The sequence below is a fragment of the Chaetodon auriga genome, chromosome 20 (assembly GCF_051107435.1).
Source record: "Chaetodon auriga isolate fChaAug3 chromosome 20, fChaAug3.hap1, whole genome shotgun sequence".
Classification (NCBI taxonomy): Eukaryota; Metazoa; Chordata; class Actinopteri; order Chaetodontiformes; family Chaetodontidae; genus Chaetodon; species Chaetodon auriga.
The window spans coordinates 1,854,766-1,881,955 of NC_135093.1; the positions used below are offsets into that span (position 1 = coordinate 1,854,766).

The window sequence follows — 27,190 nt, forward strand, 5'->3', positions numbered from 1 at the left end:
GAAACTTGATGCCACTATTTAAAACCTCAGCAGTTGCCTATTGCACAAACAGAGGCTCTTTTAAAGCAATGTCTTAACATCTCAGTATGTATTCAGGCCTCTGTGACTAATGCTGTGTGTCCACGAGGAGGGTTGTTGTTACAATGCAGTCCTCTGTACACGCCAATACTGTCTGTGTTTGTGAGGAGCCACTGAGGCTGAAAATGGGGAGAGTATAGAAAGAGAGGAGGCGACGAAACAGAGCGGTGTGAGTCGAATGGGAATGAGGCACAGACAGAGGAAGAAGGGCGGGAGTGAGAAAGTCAGCGAGAAGCAGACAGAGGAAGCTAGAGGGAGTACGAGAATTAGAAATCCTGTGGTCCTGTGTATCCTGTGGTCCATTAGCCCAGAGCTAATAGACAAAGACATGGAGCCCATCATATAGTACTGTTATTCTGCATCAACCCTCCCTGTGTTCTTTTGGGGAGAATGCCAATGAAATGAAAATGTATTACTTGTATTTGTATTATTTGTTCAGAATATTCATTGTTTTAACGGCTCAAAATTGACAGAAATGGAAAAAACAGGATGAAATGGTTAAATTGTAGATGACTGACTGCTGATTAAACTGAGCTTGCTCTGTTAATTTCTGTGCACCTCTTCCCGTCCACACATGGTCAGCCACCTGAGCTGAGCTGCTTAAACTACCTTCTGTTTCTAGTCATGTCTTCTTCTTCCACATAATCCTCTCCTGCAGGGAAGACTGATTTTTCTCACTCAACACCTCTGAGCTCTGTGATATCTGCATTTTAAGACACAGTGCTCATGTTAGTCTGAGAGGAGAGAGAAACAAACGAGGTAGAAGAGGAGAGGAAGACAGGTGGAGTGTTAGCAGGAGAAGAAGAACGAGGCGATAAGTCGCTGCAGTGTTATCAATACCTGCTGCCTCACTGCCCGCCACGCTGAGCTGCTGTAATTTCCGAGACAATTCACACTTTTTGGTTTGTGTGTGAAGACACTCTGAGGGAGACTTAGTTTGTGTGTGTGTGTGTGTGTGTGTGTGTGTGTGTGTGTGTGTGTGTGTGTGTGTGTGTGTGTGTATGTGTGAGTGACTTTGAGAGTGTGTGTTAATCTCTGAGACTCTGCAGCCAGTGCAGGAAGTGATCTTTACAGTTCAGGCTTGCTGAAATTTGTATGCTTGACAATACGCAGTTGTTATATCTCACTTGATGAAACCCTTTGGTCCAAAACTTAACATGACTTTAAAGTGACACATGGCCACGAAGTCACAACGTTAATGTTGTGATTCAAATGCCACTGAATTCATAACAGTGAAACATTTCACTTCGAAAATGTAAGTTTATGTAGTCTGAATTCTCTTTGTGAAATATTTAAATTTGTGCAATTAAAAAATACCTAATATTAAAAAAACTATATCATAAAACTAAGAGGGAAGTAGAAACTGCAGTTGAGAGCGTGAAGGTGCATGTGGACTGAAACTGAAACTTACATTTATTTGTACATTCAAATAAGAACGACAAACAACATGACGTAATCCTACAGCCCGCCAGCGGGACATTGGACTGGTTGTCCACGAAACAGTCCCCCAACTAGCTGGACGAGTAACAGACTGCCTGGATCCTTGAAGGGATGAGCTCTGAAGGTAACTGGCACCCCCCCCTTTGCCCCCTGAAGGTGCCCCGCTGTCTTTCAGGTACGGCTGCCAGCCCACGGTACCACGTTCCCATCATGGTCTGAGCTTGAGGAGACGCAGGCAGACCTTCCAGAGGGACTGAAATGCACCTTAATCTCAGGTAAGAAGCTATGATCTGGGCACAGACGGGTTAATAATGGTGTGAGCTTCATTGTCTGTAAGCTTCACTGTGTTGTTGTGAACTTGATGGACTGTAGAGAGGACTGGAGAGTCCTGTTGCTGCTGTTTCAGATACCTCAGTCATGCTTGTTTCTGTTGTTGAACACGTGGTTGTGTTGTCCCACGCCGTCGGGCTTTGCCTGTGTCAGTTTCTGCCTCCGTACTTAAAGCCAATATGCTATTAAAAGAGCTGATGAACCCCGGTTCACATTCTGCATTCCTGAGTGATAAAAGCACAGTTATCATGTCTTTCACAGCAGGAAGGATCTCCTCTGTTTCACTTTGGCTGCTTCTCTCTGTCTCTGCTTTACACACACACACACACACACACACACACACACACATTCCCCAGCTTGCTTGCTTATGCTGGTCATTGTAGTTGCTGGTGCAAATACCTGCTTGCTGTGTGGCTGCAGCCAGACAGTTTAATGATTGAAGTGTTATTGATTGTTGATCTGCTGTGCTTAAGGAGCGTCTGTGATTCTTTGTGCGTAGCTGGTTGTGTCTGTCAGTGCTCCGGTCCGGCCGTTCAATGTAAAATCATCCTCAAATATTGACATTTGACTAGTGACTGACCACGGTTCAGTCACAAGTCCCTGATCCCAGGCTGGTGCCCTGTAATTATTAATTCCTCTTACAATAAATAAATTGGATTATCAATAACTATCAATGATATTTGCTCATAACCAAACGTGTCCCTCCCAGAGCACATGTTGAGTTCAGTAAACTTGATAATGAATTGTATTGACCTGCTGTCGACTGAAGCCTGCAGCTGACGAGTCATGCCTTTAATTCACACTGTGACAAAAACAATCAACAATTCAGCAGAGAAAAACTCAGGAGAGACGGCCACAGCAACACAGCGTGACCCACGGCTGCCTGCTGAAGCTGGGGTTTTAAGTTGCAGTTCATGTACTGACCACTAGATTACATACAGTGAGGTATACACTGTTTAAGAAAAGAGAATCAGACGAACCCTAAACCAGCTTTCAGTTTATTCTCTGAAATCTGGCTCAGATCAAACAGGACATGAACTCAGGAGCATACAGGAAGGAGAGCGCTGGAGGACAATAGATGAGGTGAGAAACAAGCAATCGAACTGCACATAAAAGATTTCTTACTGGAGCTGAGGAGGGACAATCCTCAACAGTCTTTCCTGGCATCTCTTCTTATTGTGTGGACTCTCATGTTCCCTGCTGGTGCTTAATCACGGCTCTTTCTATGGCATTTAAAGTTATTAGTAGGATGAAAATCACCTGCAGAAATCAGCAATAGCTGCTATTTGTTCTTTTTCTTTGCTCATATTACAGCCAGTAATTCTTTTTATTAGCTTTTGACAGCAGAAAACTCATACTCACCTTTTTTTTTTTTTCTTTTTTTTTTCTGATGGACATGCCTCTAAGTCTAGGAGGCTTTACAGACTAGACTAACATTATCACCTAAACAACCTGCACTCTCACTGCTACAAAGGTGTCAACAATAGTTTGAAAACACTGATAAGTTTCTATAATTATATAAAAAGTGTTATTGCACAGTTGAGAAAAATATACAACAACTAAAGGTATTGCAGCGGATGAAATGGGTAATGTGAGCTTGTATTAGTGTTGATAACAATTGAGACGGCTGAGAGGGTGATTGTGAAATTGGATGAGAGAGAGTATGAATACAGTGATTGGTGGAGCATGTTTCCCTGCCTCTTGAGTGCTCTTATACTCATCAGATTTGTCCTTGTTCCCTCAGCGTGAAACATTAAAATCTGTGTGGCATATTTTACAAAAGGCATGACTTTGACTGATGTTGCTCTATTAAGTACGATCCTCCCGTTTGGAGAAATACTTGCACAAACTTTTAGCCTTTTTTGGCAGGTACTCCATTCCCTTCACGTTCATCCATCTTCTTGTTTTTGTTGTATTGCAGGGTGCCATTTGTCACTACGTGTTACAACTACGTGTTACCCCCCCCACCCACCCACCCACACACACACACACACACACACTTATAGGTATCAGTTGCATTCAGGTAAACAGTCCACGTGGAGAGCAAGAGTCAGAACACATTGGCCCAAATGTAATCTCTGAACCCATCGGCTGTCGTCTGGCATCTGTTTAGCTATTTATGTAATGTGTTTTTATTCATCTATTTGCATTCATATGCAGATACCTGTTCATAAATATCAGAAGTCAATCGAGCAGATTAGTGTGGTATGTGTGGTCAATAATTAAGTATGGCCAAGGGTGCCGCCGGGGGACCAGTGGGGTTAAGGCTACCGTGAGAGCATAGCTGACCCCCAAAATGAGTCAGGTTGGTTCAAATGTTGAATGACATAAAAATGTGACGGCTAGTGTTAAAATGCATGTGGAAAATTAACAAATACCTTCATCTGTGTTATTACAGTACTGTGAAGAAGCAAAGTTCTACAGTTTCCAATGAGGATTCTCTAAGTTCTATTACTGTGGTGCTGCATGCATTGAAATAAACCAATTTGTCATAAATGATAAACCTTATAATGTTTATTTGCAACTTCTGAATCTGGAGTAAATAACATAGGACACAGCGGTGAACTCAGATCTCCACTTTATTGAAAGTTCTGCTAAAGAAGAGAGTGAACATATCCAACAGGTGTTTCACTGTCAAACACATCTGTCATTGTTTCAGGTCCACAAACATCATCTGTGTGCTGAACATCCAACAAAACGGTGTTAACAGTGGCTCTCTCCTCAGAACAGGAATTACAGACTGAGTCATTCATCAATCATTACTTAAACCCAGGTCAGGGTTAAGGTACAGACTTGAGAAAAACAAATAAGATTCCTCTTATATTCTGAAAAGATAACTTTTGAAAATACCACCCAAAGAAGAACTTTAGCCACCTTATGTCCCAAAATAATCAACACCATAAATTCAACAAAACCAGTTCATCTTTTGTTACATGAGCAACGAGTTTCTATTTCAGCCAACTAGTGTTGACGTGAAATTATGTATTGATATAAGCTCGATATGTTGAAGTGTCAAGAATTAGAACAGAGAGTTACAATTGAAAAAATACCCCATGCACCAAACAATGACAGTTTAAAGTGATTGTGAAGCTGTGAAGCACGAACCAGGTTGAAAAGAATGCTGTGCATGAAATCACCATTAACTAATACAGAGGAAAGGTTTTTAAGTTCATTAAATCATCAAAAGTCATTAAAAAGATGGGCACTGAACCTCAGGTCGGCTCCGATCAAACAGAGCTAAATTATTCCTCTGATACTCTTAAAAGTCTTTTATAAATGCTACACGAAGAAAAGAAAAAGAAAATGCCAAATTAAACAAGATGCACTTTAGCTACTCCATGTCCTAAAACGATCAGCGTGATAAATTCAACATTGTTACATGAACTTTGAGTTTGTGCATCAATATAAGTTCTGTATCTTTAGGTTTCAGAAATTAGAGCCGTAGGGTATAGGGTAGGGTATATGTTCAAACTAAACTGGGGTGTTAACAGATCAAGACTCTAAGGTCTTTGTCGTTGCTCTTATTCAATTGGACGCAGGTGAACAAAATTGTTGTCTTTTGAAGCCCAAAAACCTGGGTAAACAGGCTCGGTGAGCGTGTTGTGAAAGGTGTGCACGTGCATCAGAACGTTAGAGGAGACTCTGTAGAAGGACAGAGTACCACTAGACCAGTCCAGATAGATCCCAACTCTTCTGAAACCAGTAGTGGATGTCGGCCCTTCCCATATCTTACCATTATGCCATGCCTTAACTTTGGATTCATCTGTTCTTTTGCCCAAACTCATTGATATGGTGTTACTGCCTATCCCAGCCGCTGCGCCATTACCTTTTCTTTTAATTCCCTTGTATGCAACACCCGCGTAAACAGAATCATCGGAAGTATTACTCCACTCTATCTCCCAGTAATGGCGCCCAGTTAACCCCTCTTTGCACAACACCTGAGGGTGCTGGTCAAACCTCTCTGGGTGATCAGGATATGACTGTCGTGAACCACGCATTGCCTTCTTGTTTCCGTCAGACAGTATGAGGTTGTAGTTCGCAGTGTTTGGGTCCAGGTTGAGATCAGTGGCATCTGAAGGAGAGACCAAAACAAGACGTGATATTAATCATTCTGATGGTCAAACAGGTCATTTGTACAATATGTTTTTGACTCAAAAAAGATGGGAAATGCTTACACCAGATCAGATCGTCGCTGTATCTGATATTCTCTACAATGAGGGGAGGGTCAGGCTTTATAAAGTCATCAGTGACCAGAATGCCCTCCTTGTAATGATAGATGGTTGCTCCTGCGTGCTTCTTATTATCAAAGGATGCTACCAGGAAGCGGAATCTGCGATTGTTCTTCAGGGCTTCAGCAAGATCATGGACAATTTTGGCTTTTTCTCTCATTTTGGTGATCACACCGCCTAAGTAGTACCACATGTCTTCTTTGGCACTTCCTTTATTAGTTGAATCCAAGTAGCTGGCCATGGCATCAAGGCCGGGGTCAGCAGTCCCCAGAGAGGTGAAGACGAAGCACAGAGCATGATCTACACCTGGAGCAAGGACCTCCTTGTCCAGCTCTGACTGACTTTGGACGATTGTTATTCCCTCCATGGTGTTGACGCAGGACCTGATGATGTTGATTTGTCTCTCTTTTAGATCCAGCCACTTGCTCAGTTCGTCATGACTGAAAGGTGACTTGTCTCTCTGGTCAAGGACTTGTTCCACTGAGCTCTCCTTCTCTTTACCTTCACGGATGAGGGGAAATTTCTTTGCCATGGTCTGCTGGAGGTTGTACTCATAGTCATCACACAATTTTTCGAATTTGCTCAGTTCATCTTGAATCTCTGGAAAATTCTTCACCACTTTGTCGACCAGACAATCATGGCATCTCATTCCCATTTCCCTCAAATCTTGCAGAGCAGCCTTGGCCTTCCTCACCAGTCCAATGCTGATGTCTCCTGTCAGCCCAGAAGCTTCAGGGGCAAAAACTTTTATTGGCATCAGCCAGACCTTCAGTGGAACACTGCTGTCTCCGTTTTCTCCCAGTAGCTTTGGGAGGTCTACATAGGTCTTCACTGCATCTTGAAATGTTGCAGGGTTGCTTTCAAGAATGAAGTCTCCGTAGAATTTGCAGGAGAATTTGTCAGTCAGGGCTTTCTCCTCTTCAGTGAGCTTGATGTCAACTTTCCCCGAAATAGAGAAAGAGGGGATCTTCTTTATCACAGCTTCCATGCTGCCCTGCATGTCCTCAACACTGGTGTTTTCTAGCTTCTCACTGTCAAACACAAAGATGGCATTTGCCCCATAAACGATGCCTGTGACCACATGTGTTGCCAAGCCCTTCTTGATGAGCTCCTTCTGTTGGGTGTTCATGGTTTGAAGGTCAATCACTGACAGCTCTTTGAAGTTGGTGGTAGCGTTGTACTGGCACGTCACTCTGCTCTGATTCTGGAATTGTTTCTTATCATTCAGATACTTGGCAGATCCTGAAACCTCAATCAGTCCACCCATGAAACTGGCCTCCAGAGAAGCACCAACATCCAGCAGAGAAGACCTGGATTCAATGGTGTCAGATGCAGTGATTTGAAAAGAACTGAAGGGCTTAGTGACTTCACTTGTCTTCTGTTGCAGAGTGTCATCATCCCACAATCTCAAACCTACAGAAATTGGAAACCATCAATCATCTATTAAAGCAGGCCAATACTTTCATTAATACCCATAATCATTTAGATTTTTTGCATGTTGCAGCTTCTTTTCTAGACAGCAGCTAATATATTTATTGCTTCATTCATTTGACATCAACCTGTTGCTCAATTTGCTGTGAGCTGGAATGACATACAGACATGAAACTTAATGTATAACGACGTGCAAATGCTTCACAAGAAATACAACCACCATCACAATCATGCTGCGTAATTAACAGCAAAAAGTGAAAACTTTCCAAAGCTGCCACAGCCACACCATGAATCCTGTCCTGGCCTCTGCCCTGAAGTGGCTGTACTGTTTGCTCTGTGTGTGTTCATGCATGAGAGCCAGAGAACGCAGGAGGATCATCAGAATATATCAGCCATCACTACATCAGCATCTGTAAAATGATTAACTATCAACTGGTCAGCATTTACAAATGCTTTTTATGCCGCGTACGAATGTTAAATAGGTGAGATCATTCAATGTTGTGGCTTTGTGAGAGCTGTGACAGGCAGATACATCTAGAAATACATTTCTAATGAGAGTGTAGTCTGAGACCAGACTTACCTGGGATCAGTTCGTCTCTCCGAGCGTCATAGAGCATTCCCAGGGTGAACGGTCGACCCAGGGCAGCAACTTTCATGCTATTTGATTCCATTTCTTCAACCTGAGGAGAAAAGTCGATTAAGTGACCACACAGCCTTCAGTATTGCGTCTACATGGTCTAAAGCAGCAGGTGTTGACAGTCAGAAAAACTGGGAGTCAACTCTCCTCCTTCACACAAACAGATGGAAAGACAAAGGTCAGAGACAGAAAGACTGATGTTTCCCTGGAAACACTAGTCTGACATTGATACTTTAACACAGACTGGAGGTCAGTAAGAGTCTAAGCATATATCGGTCTTTGTCTCCCTCTGCCTCTGCGCCCACTTTGTCCTCACCTGGTGAAGTTGTGGAGATCAGCTGAGTTGTGTGTCAGTCTTCTTGACTTCCAGCTGCAGCAGCGGTGGTCTGATGCTCTGGTCTGCTCCAGGATTGCTTATATCCTGTCAGATCCTCTCCTCTTCTGACTCCTCCCATGACATGCCTCCAGACACGACAACAGGCATTTCTTAATGTAACAGGCCCCAACCTGTTCTAATGACTGAAGTGAAATGACATGAGGAAAACATCTTCGCTCTGGCTGTTATTGCATAACAGTAACTCCATAGATTCTGCAGAAAGGCGTCTATGCATTTAACACATAGATGCCAATAAAGAAGACATGCCGCAGGGGAAACATGATGAAAGAGCTTGCCATGATCACAGCATCTCTGTGTTCCAAACATCTGTCTTGCCTCCATCATTTCAGCAGTTTTTAATTAAATGGTGAAACCACAGACAGGTTTTACATGTATGATATAACAGTACAGACGAGACTTCGCAGATGAGGATCAACTTATTGAACAGAAACAATTTTACTCAGATCATCAGGTTCATAACAACTGAAGTTGTTTTCAATACATAAATGCACTTGGATCCAAATGATGTGAAATTATTTACTGTTTAATCGTGAGAATTTGGGATTCCCTATTTGACAGATGCTGAAAAAAATACAAACCTGATGAAATCCACAGCGTTCGCTTCCAGTGACTTTAGAGCGGTTGCTGAAGTTATAATACAGCAAAGGTTTCCAAAAGAAAAGAAGACAAACCCACTGAGAAATATGATTAGAAGGATCGACCATGAACGCAGCATTTCTGTCCAGACAGAAAGAGAGCGAGAGAGAGAGACTTATAATTCAAAGGAAGAACCTTAGTGTGCTCTGATAAGCAGTAAAGAGAGGCCAGAAACATTTACATGATCAGATTTGTTCATGTTTGTAAAGATTCATGCTGAACAAGCTGCCGAACACCTACCAAGACCGGAGAAAGCAGCTTTACAATAATAAAGTCTGGACTCTAACATGATGTAAAGCCACTTTGTTTGAGGATTAACGGTATATGTTTGTCTTTGTTTGATAATGATTTAGCCTCTGGAGGTAATGTTTGGGGGCTTCCAGTGTGTCCGGTGGATTACCTGATAATGGATATCCAGGTGAAGACTTCATCTTCCAGCACTGATTACGGTCCAATAAGCAAAGTGATGTTCAATCTCATCACAAACTTGGCTTGACTTAACCCAGTCTCTATAAACAGGTATCTACATATGAATACAAAAAAAAACAACATAATAAATAGGTAAACACAATAGCTGAGGGGTTCCAGGATTACATTTGACATTTGGACAAATGTATTTGGACTCTGTTGCTCTCCACATGGATTATTTACCTGAATGCAACTAAAACCCGCTCAGACATGATTGGTCAACACTACTCTGACTACAAACAGACACCAGATTGCTTCCGATATCAAAATCTTTGACTTGTCACTGTTCAGGTCATCTTAAAATTGGTTTTTGACGTTTTCTGTCACTTTTTGTGAGAACACTGTTTGAAAAACAGGTTGCTTTCAGCATTTGGGAAAAAAAAGGTTTTAATACTCCCTGATAGCAATGAGGTATTCTCCAAAATGTATGGCCGCTATCAGGAAATCAGTCCTCGATCTCTATTGTGAAAAAAATAGTTAACAGGACTGCAAAGCTCTGGTGAATATAAAGCTCGACGAGAACCGCAAAGTAGTCCACAATTTAAACCACTAGTCAGTGCTCTGGTCAGTCGTCAATAAGAAAATAGGAATACAGCCAGTGTAATAAGCTCCTGAAGGATTGAAGTAATGTGAAATTATGCACCGTTTAAACTGGAGAATTGGTGACATCCTACTTGATATATGCGACAACAATATCCACTTAATTCATCTAAATAAATAACTCTAAATCTAATCTAATCAAGTTGCTCATTGGGCTGTAAACAATGATGGAAGATGCTGGAAGCCCTCAATCGTTACCCCAAGAGGCTAAATCAGTCAGAACAACGAAGACAACCATATGAACTCTCTCAACTTTGCGACTCGAGTCCTCCACTCTCAGAATCCACTTATCCACTAAACAAAGTGCGCACTGTTATTTTCCCATGGCTTTAAAAGTGCAGTGGTTAGCAGAAATTTTCCAACAGGAATGAAGACACACCTCGAGGGTTTTACGAAGGATCGTTCCTCTCGCGGCATTTTTGTGCTCCAAAAGCTTGAATAAGTTTTCATGGTTCTGCAGATTTTAATTAAATACTAAAGCCGCAAACAGGTTTTGCATATACACATAGCAACAGAATCGTTCACTTCCAATAACATTTACATTGACAGTTACATCAAAGCTTTCCAACAGAAATTAAGATTAAGCAGCTGGGAACTATGACCGCGCCATGATCGTGGGATTACTGTTCGACGTACTCTTGACTGGGTTCCAGGGCTTTGACACTTCTTCATGAAACAGTAAAACCACAAATAGGTAGTGCAACTATGATTTAAGAGTACAGAGACAAGCATCTTTGTACTCAACAGAAATACTTTTACTCCGGTCACTGAGTTTAATAAACGTTGAAGTAGTTTTCATTGCGTAAACCCACCTTGACAACTATCAGATGACATAAAGTACATTTATGTTAAAAGTCTGAATAGAATATAAGTCAGTACATGGTCCATTTAAATGGTCATGACTCCAAACCCTTAACTGTTCATCTCAGTAATACTGCTAAATCCAACCTATTTTATCACAACATGACGCTGAAATCATAACTGATGCCTTTGATTTGTCCAGACTTTATTATTGTAAAGCTGCTTTCTCCGGTCTTGGTAGGTGTTCGGCAGCTTGTTCAGCATGAATCTTTACAAACATGAACAAATCTGATCATGTAAATGTTTCTGGCCTCTCTTTACTGCTTATCAGAGCACACTAAGGTTCTTCCTTTGAATTATAAGTCTCTCTCTCTCGCTCTCTTTCTGTCTGGACAGAAATGCTGCGTTCATGGTCGATCCTTCTAATCATATTTCTCAGTGGGTTTGTCTTCTTTTCTTTTGGAAACCTTTGCTGTATTATAACTTCAGCAACCGCTCTAAAGTCACTGGAAGCGAACGCTGTGGATTTCATCAGGTTTGTATTTTTTTCAGCATCTGTCAAATAGGGAATCCCAAATTCTCACGATTAAACAGTAAATAATTTCACATCATTTGGATCCAAGTGCATTTATGTATTGAAAACAACTTCAGTTGTTATGAACCTGATGATCTGAGTAAAATTGTTTCTGTTCAATAAGTTGATCCTCATCTGCGAAGTCTCGTCTGTACTGTTATATCATACATGTAAAACCTGTCTGTGGTTTCACCATTTAATTAAAAACTGCTGAAATGATGGAGGCAAGACAGATGTTTGGAACACAGAGATGCTGTGATCATGGCAAGCTCTTTCATCATGTTTCCCCTGCGGCATGTCTTCTTTATTGGCATCTATGTGTTAAATGCATAGACGCCTTTCTGCAGAATCTATGGAGTTACTGTTATGCAATAACAGCCAGAGCGAAGATGTTTTCCTCATGTCATTTCACTTCAGTCATTAGAACAGGTTGGGGCCTGTTACATTAAGAAATGCCTGTTGTCGTGTCTGGAGGCATGTCATGGGAGGAGTCAGAAGAGGAGAGGATCTGACAGGATATAAGCAATCCTGGAGCAGACCAGAGCATCAGACCACCGCTGCTGCAGCTGGAAGTCAAGAAGACTGACACACAACTCAGCTGATCTCCACAACTTCACCAGGTGAGGACAAAGTGGGCGCAGAGGCAGAGGGAGACAAAGACCGATATATGCTTAGACTCTTACTGACCTCCAGTCTGTGTTAAAGTATCAATGTCAGACTAGTGTTTCCAGGGAAACATCAGTCTTTCTGTCTCTGACCTTTGTCTTTCCATCTGTTTGTGTGAAGGAGGAGAGTTGACTCCCAGTTTTTCTGACTGTCAACACCTGCTGCTTTAGACCATGTAGACGCAATACTGAAGGCTGTGTGGTCACTTAATCGACTTTTCTCCTCAGGTTGAAGAAATGGAATCAAATAGCATGAAAGTTGCTGCCCTGGGTCGACCGTTCACCCTGGGAATGCTCTATGACGCTCGGAGAGACGAACTGATCCCAGGTAAGTCTGGTCTCAGACTACACTCTCATTAGAAATGTATTTCTAGATGTATCTGCCTGTCACAGCTCTCACAAAGCCACAACATTGAATGATCTCACCTATTTAACATTCGTACGCGGCATAAAAAGCATTTGTAAATGCTGACCAGTTGATAGTTAATCATTTTAGAGATGCTGATGTATTGATGGCTGATATATTCTGATGATCCTCCTGCGTTCTCTGGCTCTCATGCATGAACACACACAGAGCAAACAGTACAGCCACTTCAGGGCAGAGGCCAGAACAGGATTCATGGTGTGGCTGTGGCAGCTTTGGAAAGTTTTCACTTTTTGCTGTTAATTACGCAGCATGATTGTGATGGTGGTTGTATTTCTTGTGAAGCATTTGCACGTCGTTATACATTAAGTTTCATGTCTGTATGTCATTCCAGCTCACAGCAAATTGAGCAACAGGTTGATGTCAAATGAATGAAGCAATAAATATATTAGCTGCTGTCTAGAAAAGAAGCTGCAACATGCAAAAAATCTAAATGATTATGGGTATTAATGAAAGTATTGGCCTGCTTTAATAGATGATTGATGGTTTCCAATTTCTGTAGGTTTGAGATTGTGGGATGATGACACTCTGCAACAGAAGACAAGTGAAGTCACTAAGCCCTTCAGTTCTTTTCAAATCACTGCATCTGACACCATTGAATCCAGGTCTTCTCTGCTGGATGTTGGTGCTTCTCTGGAGGCCAGTTTCATGGGTGGACTGATTGAGGTTTCAGGATCTGCCAAGTATCTGAATGATAAGAAACAATTCCAGAATCAGAGCAGAGTGACGTGCCAGTACAACGCTACCACCAACTTCAAAGAGCTGTCAGTGATTGACCTTCAAACCATGAACACCCAACAGAAGGATGTCATCATGAAGGGCTTGGCAACACATGTGGTCACAGGCATCGTTTATGGGGCAAATGCCTTCTTTGTGTTTGACAGTGAGAAGCTAGAAAACACCAGTGTTGAGGACATGCAGGGCAGCATGGAAGCTGTGATAAAGAAGATCCCCTCTTTCTCTATTTCGGGGAAAGTTGACATCAAGCTCACTGAAGAGGAGAAAGCCCTGACTGACAAATTCTCCTGCAAATACTACGGAGACTTCATTCTTGAAAGCAACCCTGCAACATTTCAAGATGCAGTGAAGACCTATGTAGACCTCCCAAAGCTACTGGGAGAAAACGGAGACAGCAGTGTTCCACTGAAGGTCTGGCTGATGCCAATAAAAGTTTTTGCCCCTGAAGCTTCTGGGCTGACAGGAGACATCAGCGTTGGACTGGTGAGGAAGGCCAAGGCTGCTCTGCAAGATTTGAGGGAAATGGGAATGAGATGCCATGATTGTCTGGTCGACAAAGTGGTGAAGAATTTTCCAGAGATTCAAGACGAATTGAGCAAATTTGAAAAATTGTGTGATGAATATGAGTACAACCTGCAGCAGACCATGGCAAAGAAATTTCCCCTCATCCGTGAAGGTAAAGAGAAGGAGAGCTCAGTGGAACAAGTCCTTGACCAGAGAGACAAGTCACCTTTCAGTCATGACGAACTGAGCAAGTGGCTGGATCTAAAAGAGAGACAAATCAACATCATCAGGTCCTGCGTCAACACCATGGAGGGAATAACAATCGTCCAAAGTGCGTCAGAGCTGGACAAGGAGGTCCTTGCTCCAGGTGTAGATCATGGTCTGTGCTTCGTCTTCACCTCTCTGGGGACTGCTGACCCCGGCCTTGATGCCATGGCCAGCTACTTGGATTCAACTAATAAAGGAAGTGCCAAAGAAGACATGTGGTACTACTCAAGCGATGTGATCACCAAAATGAGAGAAAAAGCTAAAATTGTCCATGATCTTGCTGAAGCCCTGAAGAACAATCGCAAATTCCGCTTCCTGGTAGCATCCTTTGATAATAAGAGGCACACAGGAGCAACCATCTATCATTACTACAAGGGCATGATGGTCACTGATGACTTTAGGAAGCCTGACGTCCCCCCTGTAGAGGAGATCTCACAGATCAACGACGTGATCTGGTGTAAGCATTTTCCATCCTTTTTTGAGTCAAAAACATATTGTACAAATGACCTGTTTGACCATCAGAATGATTAATATCACGTCTTGTTTTGGTCTCTCCTTCAGATGCCACTGATCTCAACCTGGACCCAAACACTGTGAACTACAACCTCATACTGTCTGACGACAACAAGAAGGCAACGCGTGGTTCACGACAGTCATATCCTGATCACCCAGAGAGGTTTGACCAGCACCCTCAGGTGTTGTGCAAAGAGGGGTTAACTGGGCGCCATTACTGGGAGATAGAGTGGAGTAATACCTCCAATGATTCTGTTTACGTGATTGCTGGATACAAGGGGGTTGAAAGACAAGGAAAGGGTGATCTGGCTGAGCTAGGGAATAATCCTGTATCATTTAGTTTTGGCAAAAGATCAGATGAATCCAAACTTAAGTCATATTATAATAAGAAGAAATGGGAAGTGGCGATACCCTCTACTGGTGTCAGACGAATTGGGGTGTATCTGGACTGGTCTGGTGGCACTCTGTCCTTCTACAGAGTCTCCTCTAACACACTGAGCTACCTGTTCGGCTTTTCCCACAATTTCAATGAGCCTGTTTACCCAGGTTTGTGGGCTTCAAACAACAACAATTATGTTCACCTGTGTCCAATTGATTAAGAGCGACGACAAAGACCTTAGAGTCTTGATCTGTTAACAGGGATCTGTGATTATATTCAAAGTTCAAAGAAAAACTTAACACCCCAGTTTAGCTTGAACATGTACCCTTCCCAAATAAAGAAAGAAATGTATTCAAGCCCAGAGGGACCAAGATAGGTGGTGGTGTAATCAAGTGACTCTGCAGAATTTCCTGTGTATTAGTTCATGTTGATTCTGTGCACAGCCTTGTTCTCAAAGTGGTTTGTGCTTCACAGATTCACAATCAGTTTTCACGGCTCTAATTTCTGAAACCTAAAGATACAGAACTTATATTGATGCACAAACTCAAAGTTCATGTAACAATGTTGAAATTGTCACGCTGATCATTTTAGGACATGGAGTAGCTAAAGTGCATCTTGTTTAATTTGGCATTTTCTTTTTCTTTTCTTCGTGTAGCATTTATAAAAGACTAATTTAGTTCTGTTTGATCGGAGCCGACCTGAGGTTCAGTGCCCATCTTTTTAATGACTTTTGATGATTTAATGAACTTAAAAACCTTTCCTCTGTATTAGTTAATGGTGATTTCATGCACAGCATTCTTTTCAACCTGGTTCGTGCTTCACAGCTTCACAATCACTTTAAACTGTCATTGTTTGGTGCATGGGGTATTTTTTCAATTGTAACTCTCTGTTCTAATTCTTGACACTTCAACATATCGAGCTTATATCAATACATAATTTCACGTCAACACTAGTTGGCTGAAATAGAAACTCGTTGCTCATGTAACAAAAGATGAACTGGTTTTGTTGAATTTATGGTGTTGATTATTTTGGGACATAAGGTGGCTAAAGTTCTTCTTTGGGTGGTATTTTCAAAAGTTATCTTTTCAGAATATAAGAGGAATCTTATTTGTTTTTCTCAAGTCTGTACCTTAACCCTGACCTGGGTTTAAGTAATGATTGATGAATGACTCAGTCTGTAATTCCTGTTCTGAGGAGAGAGCCACTGTTAACACCGTTTTGTTGGATGTTCAGCACACAGATGATGTTTGTGGACCTGAAACAATGACAGATGTGTTTGACAGTGAAACACCTGTTGGATATGTTCACTTGCTTCTTTAGCAGAACTTTCAATAAAGTGGAGATCTGAGTTCACCGCTGTGTCCCTCTTTATTTATTTAGTATTATAAGGTTTATCGTTTATGATATACCGGCACATTTCAATGCATACAACACTACAATGATACTGATTCCCTCATCTTTATCACAAACCATAATAATCATAAATCATCACTATATTTTAACATCATTCAACGTTTGGGCCACCCCATTTTGCAGTAAAGTTTGTTTCCCACTCCTAAAGGTGAAGCTAGTTCACCCAGCTTGCTAACGTTAGCAGATGTTACTTCACTAGATGTTACTTCTCGTTCATGTTATTTCAACACCTGCTGAATCATTAATACATACATATCACTCTATATTGTTTCTGTGCTATTACATTGATCACTGTCCCACTTTAATAAGGAGTATTTCTAATTAATTTTTGACAAATATACTGATATACATAAAAACATCATCCACACTGACTAATTGCGCTGTGCATATCTATCTTATTTCAATTTATTGTGTGGTTTTTCTCTTTATTCTTCACTCTCCTCTCTGCATGTACCCTCCTAAAGGTGATTTATAACACTCAGTTATAAGTTATAACTAAGTTATATCTTGGTTTGGGTAAAATGACTGCTTTGTTAAAGTTGGGGGAGCTTCACTGTGGTTGCAATAATGACCACATGCTTGTTAGCAGGCAGTGATCATGGTCATAAGAAACCAGTGTCAATGGCCTTTTGTTGACCTGTCCATCGACCCTGACCTCTTCCCTTTGTGGACTTTGTGGCTCTATAAACATCACCTGACTTGTTTGCTCCAGGTGGAATCATAATCATTATTGAGGTCTTTGTCACTTGAGCATAAAGAAATGTGTTTTTTGCTGAAAAGATGCTGTCATAAGAAGTTGTATGATGATTCTTTAGCCAACTTGTATTGTCTCTATGGGACCTGGTAGCAAATGTTCAGTCCACTGGAGTTGGGTTCCACGTTTCCCTGATGGTGCTAAATCAAGCATCAGCATTGAGGAAGTAACACACCACAAAATGTTCAGCTCAGGTCTCCAATTTATTCATTTCTTGACTGAATAAAACAACGAACTTATCCAACAGGAGTCACAGTTGATGCTGAAACAGAGCGAAACAGGATGTCGCCATCCACACTGATCCAAGAACCCTGGCTGTCCCCAGCTTCTTCTAGAAAAATAGGGACCACCAGAGGTTTCCTTAGTGGAACATAACACTTAAAAGAAAGAACACTTTAAAGAAAGAAAGATATTTTGTGTTTTGAAAGCGTAAAAGTACATTTTTGGTTACTTTCCCCTGAAACATAGAACCCCGTGATAGTTGCTAAATGCAAAGAAAAACAAGTACTTAATCAATAAAGGAACAAAAATATCCAACTATGCCTACTGTGATATCTTAAATATAATCAGCTTTGATAAGGTCCTTACAATTAGAAAGCACAACTAAAATCCCACATATTGCATCTTAAAAAGAAAAGAAAGAATGATTTAAAATGCTTAATTGCAGTAATTTGCAGGTAGATAGATGTCAAAAGAAAACAACAAAAGTATTTTTAAGTATTAGAATAAGAGAAGTATACTGTGGTGTAGAACACTGTCGCTCCATGGGACACTTTTTGATGTTATGACAAAGTCTGTTTAAGCACAATCAACAAAGTAATGAGTATATTAACATGCATCAGTAACAATGGCAGTTTTAGATTTTGCGAAGTGCCAAGAAAATACTGCCCAGTCTATATTTGACCATATAAATCATTGGTATATTCACTTACCCAAAATGAAATTTAGACCTATAAATAATCCTGATTCTGAATTTTTTTAAATTTTGATGGTGGGACGGGACCAACAAAAACCCCAATGTGGACTTAATTTACCATAAACTGCAAAATAGGATTCAAAAGTACTAATTTTGGTAACCAACTGTGTTATGTAGATCAGTATTCGCAAATATTTTTACCTCCAACAAGTAGCTTATGCTATCTAGCTCTTAAAAGTAACTGATTTCAAGAACTTTATAGCTGTGGCAAAAGGTATGGACTCCAAGAGCTTTGCTGTGTCGGGAGGTGTGTATTTCAAAGCAATCTGACCTGTCCGTGGTCTCGATCAGCCCCAAGACGGAAGGCCGCATAAACGGGCTCAGTGAATTTGCAGTGAAAGGTGTAAATATGGTGCACTTCATTGGAGGAGACCATGTAATAGGACAGAGTGCCAGTGCGCCAGTCGAGATACACTCCAAGGCGTTTAAAGCCAGGAGAGGAAACGGTGACACTGTCGTTTGTGTTATCATGTTTAGCGCTGTATCCTTTTCCTGGGTCGTGGTCTAAAGCCCAGGAGCTCCAATTCTGTCCAATGATAGAATCTTGGGATGTCCCTTTCCTCCCAGTTGCTACATATGAAACGCCTGCACGAACGTATCCAATCCACTCCACCTCCCAGTAATGACGCCCAGTCAGCCTCTCTCTGCAGAACACCTGCTGCAGGCAGTCGAACCTCTCTGGGTGATTGCGATACCCCTGCCGTTTTCCAGACTCCACGTTTCTGTTGTCGTTGGAAAGAGTGAGGTAGTAGTTTGCTGAGTTTGGCTCAAAGGTGAGGTCGCAGGCATCTGATGGAAAGACCAAGACACAACCTGTTACCAGTCATCCTCGTCACCACTGAAATTACATTTTGTGAAAGCAGGACCTCATAACATGATTATTATAGTCATATTTATCCTCCTATTATTTTTGAGAAACACAATACTTTACTAATCACTTTTTAATTCACCCAAGATTTAATTTAATGCGAATCAATGTAGAGATAACTACTCACACCAGAGTAAGTCCCGTCTGTCTTTGACATCCTCCACAGAAGGCATGCGAGGAAATGTGAAGTCCTCAGTAACCAGTCTGCCCTCCTGGTAGTAGTAGATGCTTGATCCTTGGTATTTCTCATTTGCGAAGGCTGCTACAAGGAAACTGACATTCCTGCTGTTCTTCAGGTTGTTGGCAAACTCACTGAAAGCTTGGGCTTTCTGTTTCATTCTGATTATGGCACGAGTGGAGAAACACCACAGGTCTTCACTAGATGGCGCAACATCCTGAGTGATTTCCGGATTAGACGAGTCCAAAAAGTCGGACCACATTTTAAGGTAGGGATCGTTGCATCCCAGGGAGGTGAAAACAAAGCACAGGGCATGTTTTACATGTGCAGAAAGAACCTCTCTATCTAACTCTGTCAGATCTGAAACAAATTTTATCCTTGCTCCCTCCATCACGCCAACGCAGGCCTTTAACACACTGATTTCTGTCTGTATGACATCCAGCCACATGCTCACGTTGTCATTGCTGAATGGTGACCTGGCCCTGCTTGCAGTTATCTCCTCTAATGATCTTTCATCTTCTATACCTCCCCGAATCAGTGGAAGTTTCTTCCTAATTGTTTGTTGCAGAGTAAGAATATAATCCTGAAACAGATCCTGGAAAATGCTAATCCTGTCATGAAGCAATGGAAATTGTCTTACAATTTTGTCATCTATGGCTTCATTGCATCTCCTCCTCAACTGATATAATTCCTCTAGGTTGTTTTGAATATTTCTCACTCTAGAAATACTGATTTCACGGACCAGCAGGTCAGTTTCAGAAGAAAATTTGCTTAAGGGCACCAGCCAGACCTTCACTGGAATGGCGTCCGCCCCATCTTCTCCAAGAAGTTGTGGAAGTTCTTGGTAGGTCCTTACTGCATCTTCAAAGGTTGTAGGGAGGCTATCAAGAACGAAGTCTCCATGAAACTTGCAGGAAAGATTTGTGGCCAGGGATTTTTCTTCATCCGTCAGTTCGATAGAACATGACCCTTCAATACTAATAAGAGGAATCTTCTTTATCATGGCTTCCATTCTACCCTCGATCTCTTGAAGGTTTTCATCCTCTAACTTTTTACTGTCAAACACAAAGAAAGCACTTGCCCCGTAAAGGATGCCTGTGACTACATGTGTTGCCAGGCCCTTTTCAGTGAGGGCTGAGTGTTCCACCTTCACAGTTCCAGGAGGAGCCGTGAATTGTTTGTAAGTCGTGGTAGCTTTGTACTTGAGTGCAACTCTGCTCTGATTCTGGTATTTCTTTGTATCATTGAGGTATTTGGCAGATCCTGCAATTTCAATCAGTCCACCCAGTAAACTGACTCCCACGGAAGCTTCAATATCCATCACAGAAGACTTGGCTTCAATGGAGTCAGAGGCAGTTATTTGGAATTCACTGCTGCGTTGAGGGTTGCTTGATGCATACTGTTGAAGAATTTCGTCACTAAACAATGAGAAACCTGCAGAAATATAAAAGCCATCTGATAAAGCTGTTAAGACCAAAAACACCACTGTGTGAAAACATTATGGTGACAACTTAAATCATGGCGGTTTAGAGATCTGTGAGACAACTTTAACATTAACATGAATGAGAGGTACAGTGCTGAATTCTGCGTGAACTTCTACTTAATCTATCAATAACCTGTATCTGAAAGAGATCATCTGTGCTTCTTAAGTAAATTAGTTTGAATACTGCATGAGAGACAAACAAGATGGTCAGTGGGCGCTGACATCAAGTATTGTGGCTGCAGGAAAACCTAACTATACCACTTCTAACTGTGCCTCCTTTCACCAAAACTGAAAAACTGATTTGATCTCCACTGCAGACGACACTTTACACAACAAAAAGCAGTTCATGCAAGTGTACCTACAGTGCTCTGCTGGAATGAACACAGTCCTTCTCTTCTACAGTATCTGACTTAATGCTTTACCTGGGATCAGTTTCTCTCCACGAGCGTCGTACAGCATCCCAAGGCTGAAAGGTCGACCCAGAGCCGCCATTATCAAGGTATCTGAAGACATGTCTGCAAGCTTTGAAGACAAATTCAACACATTACAGTGACGACAAACCTTTAAGGAGTGCAGTCTGAGTTCAGAGTGAAAGAGTGGGTCTCACCTGGTGGAGTTGTGCAGGTCAGGTGATCCTCTTGGCATCAACTGGAGCTTCCAGTCTGATGGTGTGTGATTTTCAGAGTACTTATATCCTGTCAGACTCTCCTCCTTGTGACTCCTCCCCCTGTACACCTCTGATATTTCTGCTTGATTCTGATGTCTGCGTGCAAGTTTCAAGGAGTGCGTGCATTAATACATTTGCATCAGCTCGTTAGTTGCTGTGTGCGACACATTTTTGCAAGATTTTGCATCCAAAGCTTTTGCATGACTGGCCAGTAATGAGTTCATATTACACATTTTCATAATTACGCTCTCTCTATTTTCCATCATGTTGTAGTCACAAGCAGGTCTAGAAGAGTCTGCTGTTGTGCATGTCAAAACACTAGATAACATAAAGTGGTCACTACTGAGGCTTCTGTTTACATGTTGTGTAATTACCACAAAGTAATAGTCGTTATGACAATTCAGTGGGCTGCAGTCAGCTTTATGTGGTGGATTTACCTCTGACTGATACTGAAGATAATCAGATATGCAAACCCTCGTTGTGTCAACATATTCCAGTGATATAACTTAAACAATGTTCAGTAATTTGAGGATGTTCTTGAGTGGAAAATTAGTGAGAATTAGTCTAAAGATTGTCATTGTCACACTATTATAAAAGACTTCTATCCTTGCGAGGACCCTCATTGACATAATGAACTCCCTAGCCCCTTACACTAACCTTAACCATCAGGACTAAATACATAATCCTAGGCCTAACCATAACCCTTAAAACCAAGTCTTAATCCTCAGGCAGCCACAATGTGAGGAACATGAAGAAAATGTTTCCTCACTATGTTGCAAGTACAAATAGATGCACACACACACACACACACACACACACACACACACACACACACACACACACACACAGGTATCATATTCAAAGACCGATCCAGCACATTTAATACCTTAGTAAAATCAATCAATTTTCTAACTAAATTTTTTTACATAGTTAGCCTCATGAGAGTTCATCATGTGGAGTTATGTCACATGATGAACTCCCTCCTGCCCCCAAAAACACACACCTCCATGAAAACCAGTGTAACATTTGTTTTTACTTTGAATGGAAAATCATTTTATTTTTTCTCTGAACTTGAATGACTTTTCAGACGGGCTGACGTTTGTGAACGTACGCGAACTTATTGTTTCTTCTACATGATGATGTTTCAGCTGCTCAATCCTTGAAAGCTGAGTCCCATATAACAGATAATGTGTACGTCCTGACTTTACATTCAGACCTCATAATGTTCCACATCTATCACACGTCGAGACTTATTCAACTTTTCAGTCTCATTCATAGTAATTACTCTTTCCTGCTTTTCCAACTATTCACACTCCTTCAGCTGCTTCTTCATCTAATTTAAACCCAGCAGTGCAGTTCAGCTCCCAGCTCACCTTGTATTTTGCATTCTTCATCCCTTTCACACAGCTTTTCAACATCCAGCATTCACATCTCTATTTCTTCAGTTGTCTCTATTTCTAAATATTTTTCTCCTGCATTTCTACTCAGCAGTTTAAAACTTCAGTTTTCTTCTGAAATGCAATTTAGACCTCGAGACAAAACTGTTTGGGAGTGTTTTGTTTAATCGCAGAATTTTAATACCGTCTGCCTTTAATCAAATGAAGAGCTGTGTTCTTGAATAGCTAAGTAGGTGTGAATGTGAATATTGGCCGACACAGATATGCAAAAGCTTTGCATATAAAATTCACGTGTATTACATCACAGGACAGTCAGGCGATGCAAAGTTACTGATACGGAAAACAACTATGAGAGAGTCTTTGTGCCCTCAAGGCAACACCTGCAGGTTACAGGAGGTGAGAGGGAGGCGAGTCGGTAGGACGGGTCATGCAACAGGATATAAGTAACATCAAGGTAACACAGATCAACAGGCTGGAAGCTCCAGTTGGATGTGAAGAGGTCCTGCACCAAGCCCAGCTGCTCTGCACAACTTGAACAGGTGAGCGCAGACTGAGTTTACAGACATACAAAAGCTTTGTTTTACTTGCAAAAACAAAGCAAAAACTAGGAAATGATTGCCTTTCCATTTTAAGAGGAACTGTTCCTCTCTCTCTGTTTGTGTTCTGCTTTGACTCGGTTGCTGGATGTTCCCCACCAGGTTGGAGAGATGTCTTCAGATATCTTGATGGTACCTGCTTTGGGTCGACCATTCACCCTGGGGACGCTGTATGATGCTCGGCAAGATAAACTCATCCCAAGTAAGTTTTGACTTACATTATATTGAGTCATTTCCTATGAAGGTACCTGCTGTATCTGTCTGAGCTGATGAAGAGCTTTAATTCAACTGGCCGAAACAGATTTGAATTCTTAGGTGAGCCATTTATTTTACATTCTGTTAAATTTAGTTTTTCTAAAGTTAGCAGCTAATTAGATGTACATCTCCACTAGTGAAGTAAACCGTAAAAGTGAAAAGTCAGAGGATCATCAAAGTTCATAAAGACCATAAATGTCTCTACCAAACTGCATCGTAGTCCATTCAACGGCTGACATTTCATGCCATTGCTTGCTGGTTTTATGCAAGCAAAACTGCACTCAAACTGAGCTTTTTAAGACACTCTTTACCAAAACAATGTTCTCGACACTTTGTCTTTCCTACTTTCAGAGATTTATGATTTTTCTGTTCCCTTGTAGGTTTCACATTGTGGGATGATGACATTCTAGAACAGAGCACATTTGATTTCCCTCAGCCCAGCAGTGCTTTTGAAATCACTGCGTCTGATTCGATTGAGGGCAAGTCTTCTCTGCTCGATGTTGAAGCTTCTCTGAAAGCCAGTTTCCTTGGTGGCCTGATTGAAGTCGGAGGCTCTGCCAGATATCTGAACGACACGAAGAAATTCAAGAATCAGAGTCGAGTGACGCTTCAGTACAAAGTGACCACTAACTTCAAACAGCTGATGACTGCTCTTGGAAGCAAGCACATAGGATACTCCGATTTATTTAAGAACATCCAGGCCACCCACGTAGTGATAGGGATCCTTTATGGAGCCAATGCTTTCTTTGTCTTTGACAGTCAGAAATTAGAGTCTAGCAATATTCAGGAAGTCCAAGGCAACATGGAGGCTGCCATAAGGAAGATTCCCGCATGTGACATTTCAGGGAAAGGTACCGTCCAGCTGACCGATGCTGAAAATGCCGTAATCAACAACTTCTCCTGTAGATTCCATGGCGACATTTTTCTTTCAAGCAACCCGACAAGTTTTCAGGAAGCAGTTAAAACTTACCAACAACTTCCACAAATCATGGGAAAAGAGAATGCTGTCCCAGTGACAGTATGGCTTGTACCGCTGACAAATTTTTATTCTCAAGCAAATAAACTGGCTGCTGAGAGCAGCACTCTAATGCTTAGAAAGGTTCGCAGCACGATGGAGGCAATGAAGCAACTGAACATGAGATGCAACGATTCTCTTGAAGACGACATAGTGAAGCTGTTTCCACAGATTAAAAAGAAGCTGTACAATTTCCAGAACTTGTGCAATGACTACATGCTACACTTCCAACAGACCATTGCAAAGACGCTTCTGTCCTTCCGGAGTGGAGAGGTAGATGAGAGCGCGTTCCTGAAAGTTTACGACGAAAATCTCAGATCCCCGTTTAACATCGACAGCCTTAACGAGTGGCTGCAATGTGAAGAGAAAGAGATCAATGTTATTAGGTCCTGCATGGATATCATAAAGGGGGCAAATTACAAGATTGTTTCAAGTAGGAGTCAGATGATCAGTGAGCTGTTCGATTCAAAAGTAAAGCATACCGTGTGCTTTTTATTCACCAGTCTGGTAGACGACGACCCCTTCCTGAAGGTGTTAACTGACTTCTTTTGTTCACCTGAAAAAACCGTAAACCCCAAGAAGCTCAGGCCGCCAGTAAAAGACTACTGGTATGCTTCAGACGACGTAGGAGACACGATGAGAGAAAAAGCCCAGCATTTCAGCAACCTCGCCAAGGAAATGGACAGCCGCTTTGTCCTCTTCCTTGTAGCAGCTATGGAAAATGCGAAGCAAGAAGGTGCAGGCATCCACTATTACAGGGAGGGCATCCTGATCACTGATGAGTTTACTGCTCCAAACATTCCTCCTGTGGAGAAAATACAAGACAGAAGAGATCTGCTCTGGTGTAAGTAATCCGTCCTCCATTGTGTAACATCAACGCATAGATATGACTATAGCTGCAGTAGTAAGTGCACTGTGAGCGGTGATGATGGCGACTGGTAACAGATTATTTCTTGCTCTCTCCATCAGATGACTGTTATCCCACCCTGGATCCCGACACAGTACACGCGATCCTGACTCTTTCTGAGGGCAACAAATGCGTTGTGTCTGGAAAATGGCAGTCGTATCCTGATATCCCAGAGAGGTTCAACTCGTATCAGCAGGTGATGTGCAAAGAGGGATTGAGCGGGCGCCATTACTGGGAGATGGAGTGGTCTGGTTATGTTCGTACAGGTGTCACATATAGAGGAATCAAGAGGAAAACATGGGTATCAGATGTCTCACTTGGACATAATGATAAGTCCTGGATTTTGGACTATTATCCTCCAGGTGGATACACTCTCATTCACAATTATGGAAAGACACCTGTCCATGTGTCCTCTCATGGCTTTAAACGACTTGGAGTGTATCTGGACTGGCCTGCTGGCACTCTGTCCTTCTACATGGTCACTTTTAACAAAGTGAGTCACCTCCACACCTCCCACACCAAATTCAATGAGCCTGTTTACCCGGCGTCCATGGTTGGATTTCCAGGCGCATCCCAGAACGGTCAGATCAGATTTCTTTAAAATGTAGTCAGATCCTAAACAGGTGACAGTGATTTATTTTGGTTCCTTCTCCAGGGATGCCATACCAAAAACATATCAAAAGTATGTTATAGTATATTATAGTATGAGAATATAAGGAAATGGTGGTGATATTGATATTGATAGAGTTAGCAATGATAATGTTGTTAGATTGTATGCTTTAATTTTTTTGTAATATCTGACACACAGCCAGCTAACCAGCTAATTAACCATAACTTAAACATAAGCTTCCTTACAAACGATGCTCAAGTTCATTTTCTTTTATTCCCTCAAAAAATTGTCTTTGTAAATGTTAACCTTGGAAGCAACTAACTTCCAACAGTAATGAACTTGTTAGCGGGGAATGCTAATGTTAGCAGCTTAGAGCTGACAAACGTTGGCTTTTAGAAACACAAAATTCAACACTGGACTCTCCACACTCTTCAGATAACAGGTATTCACGCCATTTTTTCACGTGGAGAACGACTTAGCTTGACAGACCTGATGTTCTTGGTTACGCTTGCTAAGGTACGATTGGACAATCAGTCTTTGGGGGTGTGGTTTAGTGAACTCAATAATTTGCATTAAGAACATGAAAACTTACAGACCTGCTGTACCAAGTTATGGTTGCTGAGCTATTGCTGAACGATCGCTGCTTCGGGGGTGTTGTACTAGCAAATGGTGAATAAGTCACATTAAAAATATTAAAATACTGCTTTTAAATCTCTGGGTGATTGACAGATTATGACAATAGCTTTAGCAGTGATCACGGTGGCCCTTTTGATAACTCGTTTGCCTTTTATTCTTCAGGATTGTTCTTTTCTGCCTGTTTTTGTGTGATCGTGGGGTTCCATTTAATTTTCGGGGGTACAGGGGGAAACACTTAGTCGTGCTTGTCTTTTAATTTTTCTTCTTCAACAAGAAACTCAACCACTCAGGAAAGCTCTTCTGTTCTTGACATGTTTAGAGCGA

General features: G+C 41.6%; 4 protein-coding genes across 4 annotated transcripts; 2 read left to right on the forward strand and 2 right to left on the reverse strand.

Annotated features, from left to right (window-relative positions):
* Window positions 1–5,369: 5,369 nt before the first annotated feature.
* On the reverse strand, window positions 5,370–8,179 carry LOC143339333 (neoverrucotoxin subunit alpha-like). Its single transcript, XM_076760507.1, has 3 exons — window positions 8,089–8,179; window positions 6,024–7,490; window positions 5,370–5,920 (listed from the first exon to the last, which is right to left on the reverse strand). The coding sequence occupies exons 1-3, from the start codon at window positions 8,177–8,179 to the stop codon at window positions 5,370–5,372; spliced, it is 2,109 nt and encodes a 702-aa protein (XP_076616622.1).
* A 4,344-nt stretch (window positions 8,180–12,523) lies between these two features.
* LOC143339386 (neoverrucotoxin subunit alpha-like) lies at window positions 12,524–15,331 on the forward strand. Its single transcript, XM_076760575.1, has 3 exons — window positions 12,524–12,614; window positions 13,213–14,676; window positions 14,781–15,331. Exons 1-3 carry the CDS (start codon window positions 12,524–12,526, stop codon window positions 15,329–15,331), a joined length of 2,106 nt encoding a protein of 701 aa, XP_076616690.1.
* Window positions 15,332–18,510: 3,179 nt separating this feature from the next.
* On the reverse strand, window positions 18,511–21,296 carry LOC143339314 (neoverrucotoxin subunit alpha-like). The gene is made up of 3 exons (XM_076760483.1): window positions 21,206–21,296; window positions 19,250–20,734; window positions 18,511–19,043 (listed from the first exon to the last, which is right to left on the reverse strand). The coding sequence occupies exons 1-3, from the start codon at window positions 21,294–21,296 to the stop codon at window positions 18,511–18,513; spliced, it is 2,109 nt and encodes a 702-aa protein (XP_076616598.1).
* A 2,258-nt stretch (window positions 21,297–23,554) lies between these two features.
* On the forward strand, window positions 23,555–26,221 carry LOC143339219 (stonustoxin subunit beta-like). Its single transcript, XM_076760329.1, has 3 exons — window positions 23,555–23,645; window positions 24,079–25,557; window positions 25,683–26,221. The coding sequence occupies exons 1-3, from the start codon at window positions 23,555–23,557 to the stop codon at window positions 26,219–26,221; spliced, it is 2,109 nt and encodes a 702-aa protein (XP_076616444.1).
* Window positions 26,222–27,190: the final 969 nt, after the last annotated feature.

What these genes read in the sequence shown, in the direction of transcription:
- LOC143339219 (XM_076760329.1), top strand. Translation starts at nt 23,555, where the DNA reads ATGTCTTCAGATATCTTGATGGTACCTGCTTTGGGTCGACCATTCACC. An exon ending in GCAAGATAAACTCATCCCAA is followed by an intron (nt 23,646 to 24,078) that starts GTAAGTTTTGAC and finishes GTTCCCTTGTAG; the next exon opens with GTTTCACATTGTGGGATGAT. An exon ending in CAGAAGAGATCTGCTCTGGT is followed by an intron (nt 25,558 to 25,682) that starts GTAAGTAATCCG and finishes TCTCTCCATCAG; the next exon opens with ATGACTGTTATCCCACCCTG.
- LOC143339333 (XM_076760507.1), bottom strand. Translation starts at nt 8,179, where the DNA reads ATGGAATCAAATAGCATGAAAGTTGCTGCCCTGGGTCGACCGTTCACC. An exon ending in GAGAGACGAACTGATCCCAG is followed by an intron (nt 7,491 to 8,088) that starts GTAAGTCTGGTC and finishes CAATTTCTGTAG; the next exon opens with GTTTGAGATTGTGGGATGAT. An exon ending in CAGCGACGATCTGATCTGGT is followed by an intron (nt 5,921 to 6,023) that starts GTAAGCATTTCC and finishes TCTCTCCTTCAG; the next exon opens with ATGCCACTGATCTCAACCTG.
- LOC143339386 (XM_076760575.1), top strand. Translation starts at nt 12,524, where the DNA reads ATGGAATCAAATAGCATGAAAGTTGCTGCCCTGGGTCGACCGTTCACC. An exon ending in GAGAGACGAACTGATCCCAG is followed by an intron (nt 12,615 to 13,212) that starts GTAAGTCTGGTC and finishes CAATTTCTGTAG; the next exon opens with GTTTGAGATTGTGGGATGAT. An exon ending in GATCAACGACGTGATCTGGT is followed by an intron (nt 14,677 to 14,780) that starts GTAAGCATTTTC and finishes TCTCTCCTTCAG; the next exon opens with ATGCCACTGATCTCAACCTG.
- LOC143339314 (XM_076760483.1), bottom strand. Translation starts at nt 21,296, where the DNA reads ATGTCTTCAGATACCTTGATAATGGCGGCTCTGGGTCGACCTTTCAGC. An exon ending in TGGAGAGAAACTGATCCCAG is followed by an intron (nt 20,735 to 21,205) that starts GTAAAGCATTAA and finishes ATATTTCTGCAG; the next exon opens with GTTTCTCATTGTTTAGTGAC. An exon ending in CAGACGGGACTTACTCTGGT is followed by an intron (nt 19,044 to 19,249) that starts GTGAGTAGTTAT and finishes TCTTTCCATCAG; the next exon opens with ATGCCTGCGACCTCACCTTT.